This window comes from Orussus abietinus, unplaced genomic scaffold, assembly GCF_000612105.2.
Source record: "Orussus abietinus isolate OABI.00-Male unplaced genomic scaffold, Oabi_2.0 scaffold20, whole genome shotgun sequence".
NCBI lineage: Eukaryota > Metazoa > Arthropoda > Insecta > Hymenoptera > Orussidae > Orussus > Orussus abietinus.
Window position 1 is genome coordinate 1,457,977 of NW_019394282.1, and position 16,672 is coordinate 1,474,648.

At 44.9% G+C, this 16,672-nt stretch overlaps 1 protein-coding gene across 1 annotated transcript; it reads right to left on the reverse strand.

Annotated features, from left to right (window-relative positions):
* Nucleotides 1-7,907: 7,907 nt before the first annotated feature.
* Nucleotides 7,908-11,288, reverse strand: LOC105694445 (nuclear receptor subfamily 2 group E member 1). The gene is made up of 7 exons (XM_023434950.1): nucleotides 11,158-11,288; nucleotides 10,929-11,048; nucleotides 9,318-9,523; nucleotides 9,104-9,238; nucleotides 8,616-8,797; nucleotides 8,289-8,535; nucleotides 7,908-8,137 (listed from the first exon to the last, which is right to left on the reverse strand). Exons 1-7 carry the CDS (start codon nucleotides 11,286-11,288, stop codon nucleotides 7,908-7,910), a joined length of 1,251 nt encoding a protein of 416 aa, XP_023290718.1.
* Between the last annotated feature and the right edge of the window lie 5,384 nt (nucleotides 11,289-16,672).

Sequence of the window (16,672 nt, forward strand, 5' to 3'; positions counted from 1 at the left end):
ATCGACATTGCCGCGAGGATGCCCTGAGAAAAAAAATTTGGTTAACTGAAAGAAACATGCATTGCGACAATAATAAAATCCTGCGATCGAATACGTGAAAAAAAATGTCAGATTGAGTAAAGGGAATTATTTTAAATTAACGTCGATTTTTTTTTTTTTTTTTTAAACAATCGAGAGGAATTTTGAGATTTCATGCTTGGTTCTCGATAACTCGATAACGGGAAAAGGAAACCCCGGCGATGTGGGAAAATGGAAGGGCGAAGGAGGGGGTTGAGTTGGAAAAAAATGTAAAAAAAAATGGATAAAGAGGAGGGAGAGAGGAAACCGCCACGCGCAAAGGCCAATCGAAAAACTGTGGGAATGGGAGAGGAATCAATCGAAAAAGAAAGAATTCAGGGCTCGCGGCACAACGTCCGGCCCTTGCAAAAAACACTAAAGTTACCGATACCATTGATAGAAACAACTGTCGCCGACATCACACTTTACGTCCAAAACTGCAGCATCAGTACCCCTTATCTCATCGACAATCCAAAGAGAGCTTAAGTACATAAATCCCCTATAAAGAAGAAGAAAACAAAAAAAGCGAAAAAAGGAAGGAAGAAAATGAGGAGAACGAGAAGGTAAAGAGAGAGAAGTACAAGCCAAATCAAGGCGCCCAGAAGTCTCGCCTAACGGAACTTCGGATAATTATGGATATTTTTTTCTGGTTAATCTTGATCGGATCCTGATTTTCTTTCGAAGTACGGCCAAGTACATCGATCCGGAATGGGAAGTTCAGTAAACGTATCCTCAGCTTTCGTCCCGGGGTAAATTTAAAGGATCGAAGAGCGTAGGTTTATACTCTGCGAGGTTAGGTCGAGACACCTCTTTTGCGTAGAGTCTTCGATAGGGTCTTACCGATAGATGTCCTTGTGGGTGTCATAGTCGATCTGTACACGTAGTTTCGCACGTAAAGTAGAGGGTTGACATTGTATAGTACTTTCCGCAGTTTGTCATCTCTGCCCCTTACATTCTCGACCATGCAAAACCGAATTGGGCGCGCGCGGCTACGACGCCCGCGCGCCCCGAAGCGAACGGCGCCCGCCACGACGCCGGGCGCCGCCATTCGAGCATTTTTATGATACATTTAATGCGATGATGATGTGGATGACGATGCTTGCTTCACGGAAGTTATGCGCCAGGCGCAAGGAGCCGAGGGGAAAAAAGAAAAAAAAAAGAATATGGAACTCCGCGCTTGCGTTCGCTTCGCACTTGCTATGTTTTTGCTTGAGGGACTCGCCGCCAGGCAGCGCTCGGTACGGACGCCTTCCGATTAATTGAAGATCCCCACGATTCGATTAGATTCGACTCGATTCGTGGTATTCGACCCATCCACGATCGATTAATTACGGCGACGATATGCGACAATGTTCGCGATTTAAATCTGAAATTCCCGATTTAATTGAGCGATTCGCGAAAGAGCGACCCCACGGCGAGAAACAAGATGGCGGCGGCCGAGGTGGAGGCGTCGGTACCGCGCGCCGCGGCGGATCCCTGCATTTACGATATTTTCTCCATAATTAATTCATGTTTTGTCTACTTTAGTTTAATCGCTACTATTCTACTATAACTCCTACTATAATTACTACCACTACTACTATTTTTTTTTTTTTGTGTCTTCGGTGATTGATGGTTTTGCTACTTTTGATCGTTGGCCGACGACGGACCGCGACGACGACGGGGACGACGACCATGCGAATTCACCAGGGATGACGTTACGTTAATTACCGATATTAACTGCCACGTAATTAAATGCGTTCGGAAATTATACCGGGAAATTAATATCGGAAATGATCGCGCGAGTATTGCCGCGTACTCGAGGTGGGAAAACGACGTTCATGGGTAATTAAGGGAGTGTGAGATAAATTATTGGATGGGGTTTTGAAAGGGTAATTAAGGTGGTCGACTCATCCCTGGTTCATGGGCATTTCGGTGCTGCCGGTAGATTTCATCCGGAAATTTTCTGGTCGCGTTAAATTTCAAGGGAACCTAATCGGAACACCCTGGCGAGTTATCGGAAAATGGAGTACGCGTTAGTGGAGGAGGGACAGAATATTGGAAAATGGGAAGGGCTCTTGGAAATCTATGAAATTCGACGCATGGCCCCCGAACGACATTGTCGGTGCGTTTTCGTGGAATGACAGCGATTCTTTTCGTATTTTCTTCGCATATAGGGAAATGATCCACCTCCCGTAACCGGGAATTCAGAATTTCGTTCCCCGCGTGAAACCGTTTCCTTTTCCTCGTACCGAAGAATTTTCCTTCCCCTCCCCCGAACACCCCCGCAGCTTGCGATTTTCCAAAAGGCTCTAGAATCACCCAGGATTCGCCAGGAAGTCAAGGGAAGGGAAATACTGGACTTTTCCACCTATACTTATTCTTTTTCGTTTGGTTTTTGAAAGAGAGAGAGAGAGAGCGCGAGGAAGAGTGTGTGTGAGCGAAAGAGGATGGAGGTCATGGCGTTCTTTTTAGCGGATAACACTTATAAAGTTTACTAAACGTATATGGCTAATGATAGTAAGAGAAAGCACGATGCATAGGCGTAAAATAGGCCATAAGTTTGTCGGGCCCCGGCGAGCGCGCCCCACTGGGGGAGGTACACTTCCGGCGCACATTTTGGCGGGAGAATTGAAATTTATTCGCGCGCCAAGTTTCGGCCACCAAGAAATTCAGATGGAAATTAAATTGTCTCCGATTTTGGCGGGATGGACAAGGAAAAGAGAGAAATGGAAAAAATGTGGAAATACTCCAAATTATTGCGACTGTCCTGCAATCCCTCCCAGGGGGGGTGCGCGCCGCCGAGGTTAGGTCGGGTTAAAGAAAAAAAAAAAAGAGAGAGAGAAAAGGAGAAAAAATGAGCGAGCAAGGGAAGTACCCTTGCGAACAGTGCAGAGTGAGAGGAGAGCGTGAGAGCGAGAAAGAGAGAGTGTGTGAGTAATCATCGCAAGGGAGGAAGAAAAAGGGGGGAAAAAGTCGAGGGCAAGAGACGCGAATAATACACCTACGATTCGGCTGCACCACTGATAAGTGTATACATTGATTTCTTGCTTTTCGCTCTAACTAAAAAATGTAAAGACAAGAAATTAATCTGTACCCTCGGTATGACATGGATACGAGATTTTACAATTTAATCGCGCAATCCGCATTCACCCGTTTTCTGGATCACATTGAAAAACCTGAGGAATTAGTGTACACTTTCGTGCCGGTTTTATGAATGCGCGATCACTGATAAATGTTTAAAACTAATTTAAAACAGATTTAAGAAAAAAGGAGCTCTTTAACATGCGCCGCCATTGATGGTTTTGATTAAATCTTTCACGCGACATCTCGTACCCATAACGTATCAGTGGGTTGCACCATGCAAGTAAATTTTCTCAGGGTGTTTTAAGGGGGTGGGAAAGGACGCCGCAGAAATTCGGCGTTTCCCGCGCGGGTCGTCCGCTCGGAGACTCGAACGCGCGGCGAAGCGATGCGCCATTCTTCCAAAATGGCGGACTCGGACGACCAGCCGGGAAACGGGGGAGGGAAGGGGAGCTTTTCCATTTAAAGCGAGAGGATAAGCCCTCTCGTCCACATTTCTTGATCCAAGGAAAAACGAGCAACCGCAGATACCACAGAGGAAGCTATATTATATATCTACACGTATATACATATATATGTATGTATATGTCTGCAGTGCGCCGAAGATATTTTCACTTCCTTTCGTTACGTTATCGAGTCCGACAAATAAATATGCAAATATAAAGCGTCGATATCAAGTGTCGGTGATAAGACGGGAAAATCGGTACCGTGCAGTCCTACATATACATATACATATATATATATCCCTTAATATACATACACCTATATCGTAATCACCGTTGATTATTAACAGTGTTAACAATGTCCGCGCCGAATTAACGACTACAAATCATAAGTGCAATAGTTTATAACAATAGACCACGGATCGAAGCGCGCCCCCGAGGCCCCCCGAAGGGGGTGTCCCCCTCTCGCGAACGTCACTGCCCCCGGGGGGGGCATCACCCCCCGGCTCCATTTTTTTTTCCCGAGCTTTTCCGCAATTCGGACCCCCCATGGCCGGGCCTCGGGCCGCGCCTGCAAACTACCTCGCAAATTCCCGCAGATTATGCAACGGATTACCACACCTCACAGTACACAACAGTATACAATAGATGAGCATTAATATGATAGGGCTGGCCACGGGTGGGGCACCCCTCCCCCCGAGGGCCTCTTCGGAGATACGGATGCGTGGAGAGCGGGGCCGTCTTCGAGACTCTCTTTTATATCCATTGTTACACGCTCCTTTATAATGATGCGTACATGTATACATATACACACGTGTGGAGACACACCCGTCCGTCTTCACTGCCGCGACTGCCAGGATGAGGCGACTCGTGATCGAAAACTGCCGATCGCGAATTTTTTTTTCTTCTGTATTTCTCGACTCCGCTTTCGGTGCGTCCCGTTCCGAGGTCGCGAGGAAATTTTGCCTCGTGTCTCGATCGATCGATTCGCCCGTCCCTCCCGCGGTCACGCACACACCCCCACACACACACGCTCTCACACGCGCGCGCGTACACACAATAGGAAATAGTTGAACGAGGGAAATAGTGATGATACGATTGTGAAATAATAGATTATTGCGTTCGCGTGCTCTGACCGGCCGGTCGTGGGGCTCGCGGATCGATAGATCGATTTCCGGGCTCCACGACACCCGGGTGTATATATACATATATGCGTGCGTCACGCCGATTAAGTTAGCGATCCCTCGAAGTCTCGCACATCTTCGCACCTTACAAGCACCTGCGGAACTCTCGAATGATTTTTGGAAAATCGGAGACACCGAGGTTCGCTTTTTCCCAGATAATGTTAACTCCTTTTCCCCGGGTTTGAGGATCGCCGAGGTCTCGAGGAGGAGATCGATAACGACAATTTCGAGGGGTCGATAACGCAAACGTCAGAGCCGATAACCTGTTATATATATATATATATATCTCGCTGCGCCCCGCGGAATCGTCGCCGACGTCCAAAGCGCGGGTCCGCGAGTCTCTGAAAATCCACGCCCCGTCATTTTGGGATCTTCCTGTGCGGCGATTGCTAACTAAAAATGCGAAAATGTCAGAATTTCGAGGAATCGGAGGATAAGCGGGAAGATTCTCAGGTGACGAGGGCGACACCGCGGCCGCGGCTGGAGAGCGAGCGGTCGACATTGACGGGTGGATCGTGTGTTTTCTTTTCCAATGGCTCTTGGAAATAGGGTGTATTAACGGTGTTAACTGTGTTAATGGCCCCCTTTTAACGGGGGACGAAGTCGACCCGTCGATTCGACTTTTCCTTCGGATTTCCAGGCGGCAAGGAATGCCACATATTTTGTGTGGGGCAAATTCTTATTTATCCCTGACCCGCGCTAGGCGAGTCCGGTTTGCGCGCGGCAGGCACAGCGATTTGTTATTATGCCGAAATCTGTTAGTTCTTTGCCCCCCCACCCCACAAGTAGAGTTAACCTCCGAAAGGGAGGTGAAAAGTTGCCGTTGCGTTTTACGTCTCTACAATCTGCGTCACGCGTGAGATATGTATATGCCACACTGACACACACGACCCACACGAGAACCGCACACGCACAGATCGCGACGTCTGTTTCTCTCGACCGGGAAGAAGCGCCGCGGAGTTTTCCCGCCAACAAAAAAATGGAGGAAATTTCGAAAAGGATTCTAAACGAAGAAGGGGTGCTTTTCAGACATCCCTCGAACTTTGCGACTTTTGGAAACGAACAATTTCTGGCCAGATCACCGCGCGATTTTCGAACGCACACAAACACACACACAGAGACACGCGTTTCCGGGATTTTCGGGCACAGGTTTTTCGACGAGGACAAAGTCGTGGAAAGGAAATTATAGGGCGAAAACTCTCTCGGGAAACACGAGCAAGGGGAGCAAGGTGTACTTTCGCGACCACGTGCGCAGGGAGAATTAAAAGGAGATATAAACGAGGGAAAAAGTAGGATATAAACACCGCGGACGTGAGTCGGGCCGTCTCTTTTCTTTTCTATTTCTTCTTCTTTTTTTTTTTCTCTTTTCTGTTCGTCGGGGAGAGTTCGGGAGGAAGGGGAGGGAAAAAAAAAAAAGAGTAAATCAGGCGCGCGGAAAAGGCCGCGGGTAGCTCGACGGTCCGCGAAATACTTAAGGTTAGGAAACTCTACTAAAAGAGAACGAAAGAGAGGATTAATCGGCCGCAGGTTAGCTTATTTGTGTACTTTTCTTTTTCTGGCACCGCTTGCTATTTTGTGACGATTACTCTACGAACGGTTACATCGTGATCCACATAACAGACACCTCCAGACACTTCAGAGACCGACACGCTAACCTACGCACACAAATTCACACGAATCCACACACTTACACACACCAATACACACGCACACACGAGAGAAAAATTTCATTTCCAAACGAGAATAAAGTCCTCATCTCTGTTTTCCCCCCCACGACGTTACACACAACCACTTCCAATAAACCGCGATCTTTTATGTTTTCCTAGTTTTCCTTTCTTCTTTCTTTTCGTTTCCTTCGAATTCCCTCTTCCGCCATTTTCTTTCCCAAGTCCTTGTGCTTTCTCCGCGCTTTTCTCTCTCCCTGCTGCCTTTGTCTCACTCTCTCATTCATCCATGCACACACACAGGACAGACAGAGACACACGTAATCACGCAAAGCCAGTTCTTTCGCAGTTAGCAGCATATTATTATGATTATTATTATTATGATTATGATTATTATTATGATTATTATTATTACTATACATGAAATAGAGAATCGCTTTCGGGTAAAAGGAGGAACTCAGAACAGAAACACAGATATACTTTCACGAGGAAACAAGAAATCGATTTATAATGAATTTATGTGTAACATTCAATTGAGGATTGTATGTAATTGTATATATATGAGTACAATGCAGTCCATGAGTTAAGATACATTCTCCTTTTTCTACCATGAAAAAAAAAATAAATTATTCTAGTTAATAAAAAAAGATGGTGTGCGTCTGCGTTGATTTATTTTGAACTTCGCGCCGGAACTCCCGGCGTCCCTTGCGTTCATCTCAAGTGACAATTATCGGGAATTATTGGCGATGATAATGGTGTTATGGGATCTATTTTTTATAACTTCTTACTGGTAAAATGTCGGCCGAGGGTGTGATCGGCTTTCGGGATGGAAAATAAATATATTTTTTTTATATTAAATGCTTATATACGTATATGGAAATTTGACGACAGCGGTCAAGGTTGAAGCAGGTTTTTTTAGGGTTGTTAATTACTTGTGCGGTAAATTTGAAAAAATCGACAAACCTGGGGACGTGAAATGAGCTTCCAAATTATTTTCAATTTCGTACGGCATTCCTCCTTCCTCTGATTATTTAACATAATTCCAAGCCACGGTAATTCCGCTCTCGACGACGTACCTTCAAACCGTAAAAAAGTGCGTGACGGTAAGAGTGGAACAATACGTGGTGCAGAAAATTACGATGCTTATCTACTCGTAAAGAAGGAAAAATTGCACGTGATATTGGCTTGTGTGAGGAGATAAGGGTAAGTGTAGATTTTATACACCGAAATATATTAACTGTGGAACGCTCACCACAGCCAACTCACTGTTGAAAAATGTGAAAATTACCCTTTGTATGTTTTTTAACCTCAGTCTATAAGCAAGCAAGGGTCGGTTGTGGTTAATTCAGTTATAGAGAAAATATATCTACGCTTATTTAATGATAAAAGTGTAATAGAGCATCGAGGAGGGGAGGTGCCTTCTAGGTTGGCCATTCCGGCGCGGATGTTCCAGAATTATCATATTTCAGTGATTTTTTATCGAATAGGGGAATTAATTAAGCAGGCCTCGTTGCTCTGACCATGTCTCCCAGCAACCTCTCCACGGTGACATCCCCTACTGTGGGCTTGAACAGTAATTCTTGCAGGGTGCTGCGACATAGGGCTCGGGCAGGTGGTAAGAGAAGCAGCAAGCGACCTACCCTACCGGCACCTCGTTCCGCGAGAACCGACACGGTCTGTTCCTGCAATGCCGACACTCGGCCGGGCTCGCAGAGACCTCGGGATTCTGGAAGAAAAAGATCAATCAAAACCACAGTTCCTAGCCATACGATATAATACAATAAAATATAATTTTCGGTAGGAATAAAATATAAAATGTTTAGAGAGTTAGGCCCAAAGATTAGACCGGACATTCATGGTGGGATTTTCATACTTACCCACTTTGAACAGGACGATCGCTTTCAAACACGCGTACTCCGAATGATCGACTCTGAGCATTACGCATCTGGTGAGTAATTCCCGCAAACGCCGCGCTTCTTCCAGAAGAGTCCTCCTTCGCTCTGTCGGTAAATCCGCCGAGACAAGAGTGGATTCATCGACGTTGAAATTCCACTGAGCAGCGGTAAGGACGAACAACTCGCTCCAAGATTCCTCCAGCAAAATGGCCTGGTCTCTGTAAGAGAACTGAACAAAGAAATATACAATGACAAAAGAATGCTCTGGAGAAAAAGGAAACGATAACAAGGTCGGTATCTCGCGTTCACCTGGAGGAAGGAAGGGATACTTCTTGCCCACTTCACGGCCAGAAAAAGAAGTTTGGCGGCGGATTCGTACACGTTCTCGGTCGGTAACAAGGATAAACTGGAAACTGTATATTCTGGTAACGATACGGCACCGACCATCGGTGGAGCAAGTCGTGCCCCTGCTTCGTCTAAAAAATTCATTCCTCCTTACTCTCCTGGAAGTCTGACCAGATTCTTATTCAGACTCGTTTTACACATCTAATGTTTAAGGGGATGACAAAGTGACAATCGTTCGTGAGACTTTTCTCCAAACACCGCATAGCTTCAAACTTTACAACGTGGATGTGGAACTTGTAAGGAATGAAACTTGAATTTTTTACAAAATTTCACTGCAAGTGTTTTGAAACGATTCGGTCCACCCAGTTAGGAGAAGTTTCATAAACGAGATTCTCCAGATGCCGCTTTCGCATCCCCTTAATCATGAACATTGTGCAGACTTCTAGACTCGCCTTTGCCGACATTTTGGCTGTCAGCTGTAGCTGCTTCTTCGGTGCTGGTTACTTCATCCTCCTTCGCTGTGGACGTTGGCAAAGATTCGGCGGAGGGTCTTGGTAAAAAGTGCGCCGTTGACGCGATTAAACGATCTGTGCATGAAATGGTTCATTAAGTTATACAGGAAAATGAATTTTTTTCATCGACGATCGACATCGGTGCAGGACTTACCAACACTTGGAGCGAAGGCTGGGATGGTCGGTGGCTTGAAGGGGAACAATGCTGGATATAGAAGAGGGTGATAAGGACTCCCAGCCGGGTGATAAACCTGAGGAAGGCCTGGATAAAGTCCCGAAGGACCTCTTCTCACTGCTGCGGCAAGAGAAGATGTACTTCTGGGAGCTCGCTCGTGCTGGACGGCTGAAAATTCACGCCAACTCAATTTCCACACACAGGAAAAAAAATTCTAACCAAGTCCTTTAGGGTTAACAATGAATCTTATCAATTGGAATTAATTGAACGCGATCTTTCGATCAGCCTCTTTTTACGGAAAAAATTTTTAGAGACTCGAGGGCACTTCGTACTTAATGGACCCCCCTTGCTAATTGATATCTCGCAACAATCAAGTGTTTGGATTATGGCTGGCCAATGGGGTGGTGAGAAGTACTTCTAGTACATCTAGTACTTCTAGTACTAAAGAGAAAATGTACTTCTGGGAGCTCGCTCGTGCTGGACGGCTGAAAATTCATGCCATCTCAATTTCCACGCACAGGATAAAAAATTCTATTCGAGTCCTTTAGGGTTAACAATGATTCTTATCAACTGGAATTGATTGAACGCGATCTTCCGATCAGCCTCTTTTTACGGAAAAAATTTTTAGAGACTCTCGAGGGCACTTTGTACTTAATGGACCCCCCTTGCTAATTGATATCTCGCAACAATCAAGTGTTTGGATTATGGCTGGCCGATGGGGTGCTGAGACCCGCCATGTTTACAAAAGCTGTGAACGCTCGGGCTGCTTCTGACACCACTCTCTCCCTCTCTCTCTCTTTCCATCTCCTCATAACCCGGGACTTTATATGTACAGGAGAGCTAAAATTTCATGTGGGTCGGCTTTTTCTTCACCGGGACAAATGGCGGCCCTTTGCATTGTAATGCTTCCCCGGATGTTTACCGAAAAAGCTCGGCATTTAAGGTGAGCTCGAATATAGAATTCACGGCCGTCGAGGGAAAAGCTCGACTTGAAATGTGAAACAATTAATGGTTTATTGTTTGCAGGCGTCGGTAAAAAATATTCCAACCACGAACAGAATTTATATTGCCTCGATGGAAATATAAGAAATTTATGTTTCCTCGGTAAACCTTATCGAGAAGTTTTCCTGGCCCATATTCGAAGGACGTAAATTAATGAGTAAATTTGAAAATCGTCTTAAGAGGGTCGCGAGACTTTTCGGACAACCCAGTATCATATAATATTTTCTGATTCGACAAATTCACCGAGTAGAGCTTTCAAAGATGGCGCCTCTCGAGGAGCCATACTTAAGCGACTGGCGCAGATATCGACTTCTGACATCGCCAGAACCTCGGCCAAAAGCTCGACCAATGGCGAACGTCACTTGCGGGGACGATACCGGAAACCTCGAGAGGTGCTTCCCGATTCCTGAAAAGCTGCCTCGAGGAAGTGACCCGGTTTTGATCGGTTCGAGGGTCCGACGCATCCGAGGCAGCTAAAAACTCGATACTCGAAAAGGTCGATACCACCGCCGGAGTAATAAAATTACGTCGATAACGTCACGTATAATCGAATGAAATAACGAAATGATTTCTGCATCCAAGAGCGACATACCGTCTCTCTTCATGTTAACTTGAAGGCACTTTGTAAACCTGCAGGCTTGACATTGGTTCCGTCTTGACACGTCGACGATGCACCGACCGTTTTCCTTGCAGACGTAATCGAGATTTCTGAAAAAAAAAAAAAAGAAAAGAAAACGACTCTTTTTCGTCACCTTATCGGAAAGAACAAAATGAAAATGTGTATAGAAATATGTTAGGGTGAAAAATGTCGAATTACCTGGCATACCTGCGGATAGACCGCTTGAAAAAACCCCGACATCCGTCACAACTTGGGACTCCATAATGCTTTCCCGAAGCTTTGTCTCCGCAAACTTTGCAAAGAGTCTCCCCACGGCTATTTTCCTCCATTTCCGATTTCCGAAGCTGTTATTATCAATGCCTGCCAAAACAATGGCGGATTTCCTTCCGGCGATTCGTTGCACTTGACGTGGGCAGGAACTAGTCTCCTTCTCTGTATGACCAAGTCCGATTTTTGTCACGTTCTAAAGAAAATTCAGATTGCAGGACATCTTTTAATACCGATTCCGAGGTGGAAGGAAACGTTATTGAACGCTGTTAAAAAACCATTGTCTACCGCGGATTTTCCGAGGGGCTGTTCCACCCTAACCACCCCCGACATTGGTTCGCGATAAGACTCTCTAAACCCAGAAATAAACATTTAACGATCGAATTATCTAAATTTTTCGTTAAGAACCCTGTACCGTTTCTTATAAAGTACTTGTCGCGAAACTCAGCCGAATTTTCTGACGTCGTCTCTTAGCAATGGACTAGGTGTCTCCTAGTTCTTTTCTTATCACGTTATCATTTAAAGTCTCCTCAATGAACGGATGTACTCGAAGAAAGAAGGAACCGAGTGATCAACTAGGGAAAGACGTATCTCTATTTTCGCAAAAAGCGATTCTTTCCCTTTTCCGATACCCAGTCGGCATTTAGCCTAGGCGAAAGTCCAGTGACTCTTGTGTAACGAGACTTACGTTAACCACTGTTTCGCGGTTTACATACTGCATAAGATAATTAGCGAGTACGTCAGACCCGGTTCGAGTAGTTCCTTCTCAAAGGGACTCGGGTAAAATTTCAAGGAAACGCGTTTGAAAATTTCCGCGACCCTTTCTGATCCTTCCGAGGTCGAGAAGAGGCCGAGAGGAGGTCGCAAAGTCGGGGGCATTATTATCGTCAGCGTTCCCTGTCGAGTGACTTTTCTAACCCTCTCTTGGGTAGCGCCATCTTTCTTGCGCCTCCGGGGGCGCCCTTATGTCCGTCTCTCTCGCGCTAATAGAAGCCTATCCACCTGGCCGGTTCTCAGGCTCAATAATGCATCGGCGACATGGAGCATCGCCCATCGTCGACGGCGGTAAACCACGTGCCGTGTTGGACGTCCATATCCCCACTACAATAGTCCTCCCACTTCTATGCAAGGATATTCTCCATTTGGGCATCCAAGACAAGGAAAATGAAATTCTTCGTCCTTGCGAAGGCCACGCCAAGGTAAGGATGAACTACCCCGAGAAAATTTTATTAATATGAAATTTAATTAGACCTTAATTCCTGTATTTCGATAACCAGGACGAGGGAAATTAATTTGTTCTGCCTTTACTCTTACGATTTTTATTTTTACCAATAATGCATCGGCGACGTGGAGCATCGCCCATCGTCGACGGCGGTACACCACGTGCATATTCTCCATTTGGGCATCCAAGACAAGGAAAATGAAATTCTTCGTCCTTGCGAAGACCACGCCAAGATAAGGATGAACTACCCCGAGAAAATTTTATTAATATGAAATTTAATTAGACCTTAATTCCTGCATTTCGATAACCAGGACGAGGGAAATTCATTTGTTCTGCCTTTACTCTTACGATTTTTATAACAACTATTTTTTTAAGATGGTCCATTAAGGAAGAGGGAATTGGTTTTAGGTGTTTTCTTAACTACTCAATTTTCGCAGTTTAAACTCGGAACTAACAATTGGTTATGGTAAAAAGTGGCAATAATAGCGACAAACTTTCGCGGGGGCAGTTTACCCTGTACTTAGTCTGCTGCGTCCTTTCATTACGATTTTTATACCGCCCCCGCACCTACCGAGTTCCTCCCTCTGCTCGAATAATTATTCACCTCAAATAGGGGATGTTTCAACCTCCTTTTTTTTGCGAGATCTAGCGGCGAAAATGACATATTACGTTACATCAAATTTAATTTAATTTAATAATTTAACAAAGACAATTTAAAAAAGAAGCGAAGAGCCGTATTTGTTCTGCCAATGGAAAAGAAAAAAGAAAAGGTTTGGGGACAGACTGTCAGTGCTCGTTGACTCATGTGTACACTTTCTTCAGGGTGTCCGGCCCCCGTAAATCGGGGTGAAATTACATGGGCCGGATTGTTTAACCCTTCTCATGGTGCCTCATTATCAATGGACATATGTTCTCCAAAGTAGTCCTAACTGGAACCGAAGGGGCAAGGGCCTCCTATTTAATTTCATATTTTTTTTTAATATTAATATTGGAGATTTGTATAGATTCAAGAGTTAATATTTCTCTGCTGTAACGTCAGACCCGATTTAAAGTAAAGAGACGTAGAGCTGAGCCTTATGATCTTGTCTGAGACGCTACCTCGTCACTTGATACCATTTAAAAAAATAATGTAGTAATAAATATCACTAAGTAATGTCACAAATATCAGCATTTTTTACGCTGGAATTAAATAAGATGAAAATGCTCTCGTCGACAAGGTATCTGGTTAGATTTTATACAGCACCCTGTGGGGTCTTGGAAGTCGGAAAGAGTTCTTCAGGGTACATGGTCTATCGGGAAACTTTAAAGAAGTTTCTTGCAACTTCTTCCGTGTTACGTTTTAATGCGGAGCCATCGATCAAAGCCTTCGACATCCTCCTCTTTGAGCCTTTTTTTATCGGCCTCCGTCACTCTTTCGATGTTTGAAACTTCACACGATACTCGTAATGCCGATCCGATGACTTTCCGATAGTTTCGAGTACATGCAACATGGCGGCGGGCGAAGAGGCGCAGGTCGAGCGTGGAAGTATGCAAATTTTTTTCCTCGTCACGTCACGTGCGACATTTCGCAGAAAAAAATGCTGATCGATCATGCCCAGTGTGAGGTGTCGGAAAAGTCTTTCCATTACAACGTTACTTCATTCTAAATGCGCCATTTTGTTCTTTTCCGCGAAAGTCAAACGAGTAGAAAAATTGTAGCCACGGTTAAAATTTTTCTTAAAAAAAAAACACAGAGAGAAAGAAAAGCAAATTTCACGAATTTTTATGAATAAATTCAGGGGATGTTACTTGAGTATGTATTGACGTGGAGTGCATTTATTAATTGTATATAAATTTGCTGACGATGAAAGCACTTGAAAGCCAAGAGATGATTTTTAAGGGAAGGATTTTGGAAAGTCACCGTGAAGTGGGCTCAAATTATTTTTTTATTAATCGAATCCATCCCTAATATCGGTGATGCGAGCTTCAAGGGGTTGATTGAGAAAAAACACACGCGGTACTCGTTTAAGCGTCAAAAATCAACAACCATGACTTATGCACCTTGACGAGCGATTCGCTGAGTAATTTTCACCTGGATCTTCTTTCGAGTTACTTGAAATTCAAAATTAAACGGCAATGACGCTTGAAATCGAAACTATAAATTATGACTTATAGGATTGAAGAAACCCCCCAAAAAAAAAAATTAGTCGATGTACACAATAAAAAAAGACTCGCGATTGCAATACCCAATCAGACCAGGTAGATACTAATAAATCGGACAGGTGAGCATGAAATGATATCCGTAAAAATAGTCTGACCGAGATTGACGCTAACTACTGTGTAAAGCTCTATTATTAACTGCTAGAAGTCGTAATGTCGATACAACGATGTAAATTGATTAATTCCAAGCTCTTCTTTACGATTTCAAATTTTCTCGCCTGTGAATTAATGTCTTCATTTTTCACTCCGATCAAGTAATGCTCCTTATTAGAAAATGTTCACACGTTAATTCTGTGAATTTCCTTGAAAGGATTTATTAGTACATGATTTGAAAAATTAAATATGTTGTAAAATCAAGCTACTGTGCAGTTAATACGCGTTGTAAAATCCCAGTTAATTTGACAAGACGCATTCCAACTCTCCTGTAAGGACGATTTTTTTTTTACTAATACTTAGTGTCAAGTTAACAAGTGTCAAGAGGCACGTGGTCACTGTTGGATTAGGAGCTCGATTTAATTTGGCTTTGTGTTTCCAACTCGACCTGTGCACGACACGTGTCGACTTCACACGACTTGCCGTGATTGCGTGACTTGGTGACTCGGTTATGCGTGGCCATTTGGCTCTTGTCGTGTTACGTACACCGTGACATTAGCCACAACTGGCGTTTTCCTTTTCCTCCGCGATAAATGCCTCCTTCCTTCCGGTTTTCATTAAAACAGCCTGCCCCAAATCGCTCGAAACTCCCGTTCCGCCAAACATCCGCGAATTCGATGCCAAAGCCCCAGAAAATCAGTGCTGGATTTTTATCCCCGTCTTAAAAACAATTTCACCGACACACAAGCGTCGGCAAATAATTAAATCAAACATACCTCTCAGCTCTCCCAGTAGGTCATTCAGAAAGTCCACTTTTCGCTTTTTAAAAAGCGTTTAACGACCGAAACGCTCCACCTCCGTCCGCCATGACATTTCCCTCCACCCTCGCGATCGCCCAAAACCGCTTTTCCGAAGTCAACTCGCACTTTTCCTTGGATATATCGGAAGGTTCACGCCTCGGCACTCCGAATCACCCGAAAAGAGTCACTAAATCGAAGGTTTAGCCCGAAAAATCGGGCTTCGAAATCCCGAGGTGGCGGCGCCGAGTCCTGCGACCCCCCAGAAACTCGGGCGCGGTTTCGATGGTTCTGGATCGGGTTAAAAAACGGCGGGACAGGGCGAACTCGCCCATTGACCCTCTGTGCGCTCTTCTTGATCTATGGTTCGTAAATTTTGGCAGGTACTACCGTCGCCTTGATGATCGAGGCTGATCGCGAGCCCGAGGGTAGCTTTCGATTCCACGCCCCCGAGTGACTCTCCCTCCGAGGGTGGCTGCCATTGGACGACAGGCGTGGCCGTCGAAACACCCCCGCAGCTTGCAATTGGTGATAGGAAAGCTCGACTCACCCTGATAACGCGGATCGACCACCGCCTACCCTGAGGGAAAAGCTCCAAGAAGCACAAAAGTCAACCCGTGTCTCTGACAGCCCTTCGGGCCACTCTTGGCCTCGCCTACGTGCTCCGGAAGCTTTCGCGATTCCGTCGATAAGAGTTATCGATTCTTTCCCATATTTATTTCTTTATACATAAATATAAATATTTAAATTTAAATTCATTCACACTTGCGGGAAAAAAATTGGGCTCCTTGAAGAAAATCCTACGTCGAAAAAAGGACATTTCTACTCCTTGAAAAGGATTGCATTGCCGATACAATTTCGCTCTTCTTGCATGGTCCTCGATGTACTTTTATTCATTGTAAAATGCGTATGTCACTCTAGACTTGTTTTTATGTATTGCAAGGGGTACATGGGGTGGTGTATATGTGTGAGGTTTAATGTGTGCGTATCCCGTGTGTACACTGCAGGGTACAGAAGCAGATCCAGGAATTGTGGCCCGAGTGGGGAATCGCATTCAATCCCTGCAGAAGACGGTCGGGCTAATGGCTCGGCGACGCTATTTTGTTAAACAAGGAAACCTTTTATCCCCACACCA

Bases quoted from the DNA above. Each gene is read 5' to 3' on its own strand.
- LOC105694445 (XM_023434950.1), bottom strand. From the start codon at position 11,288: ATGGAGGAAAATAGCCGTGGGGAGACTCTTTGCAAAGTTTGCGGAGAC. The intron at 11,049-11,157 runs GTAATTCGACAT...TTTTTTTTTCAG, and splicing joins TCTATCCGCAGGTATGCCAG to AAATCTCGATTACGTCTGCA. The intron at 8,536-8,615 runs GTGAACGCGAGA...TTCTTTGTTCAG, and splicing joins GTATCCCTTCCTTCCTCCAG to TTCTCTTACAGAGACCAGGC.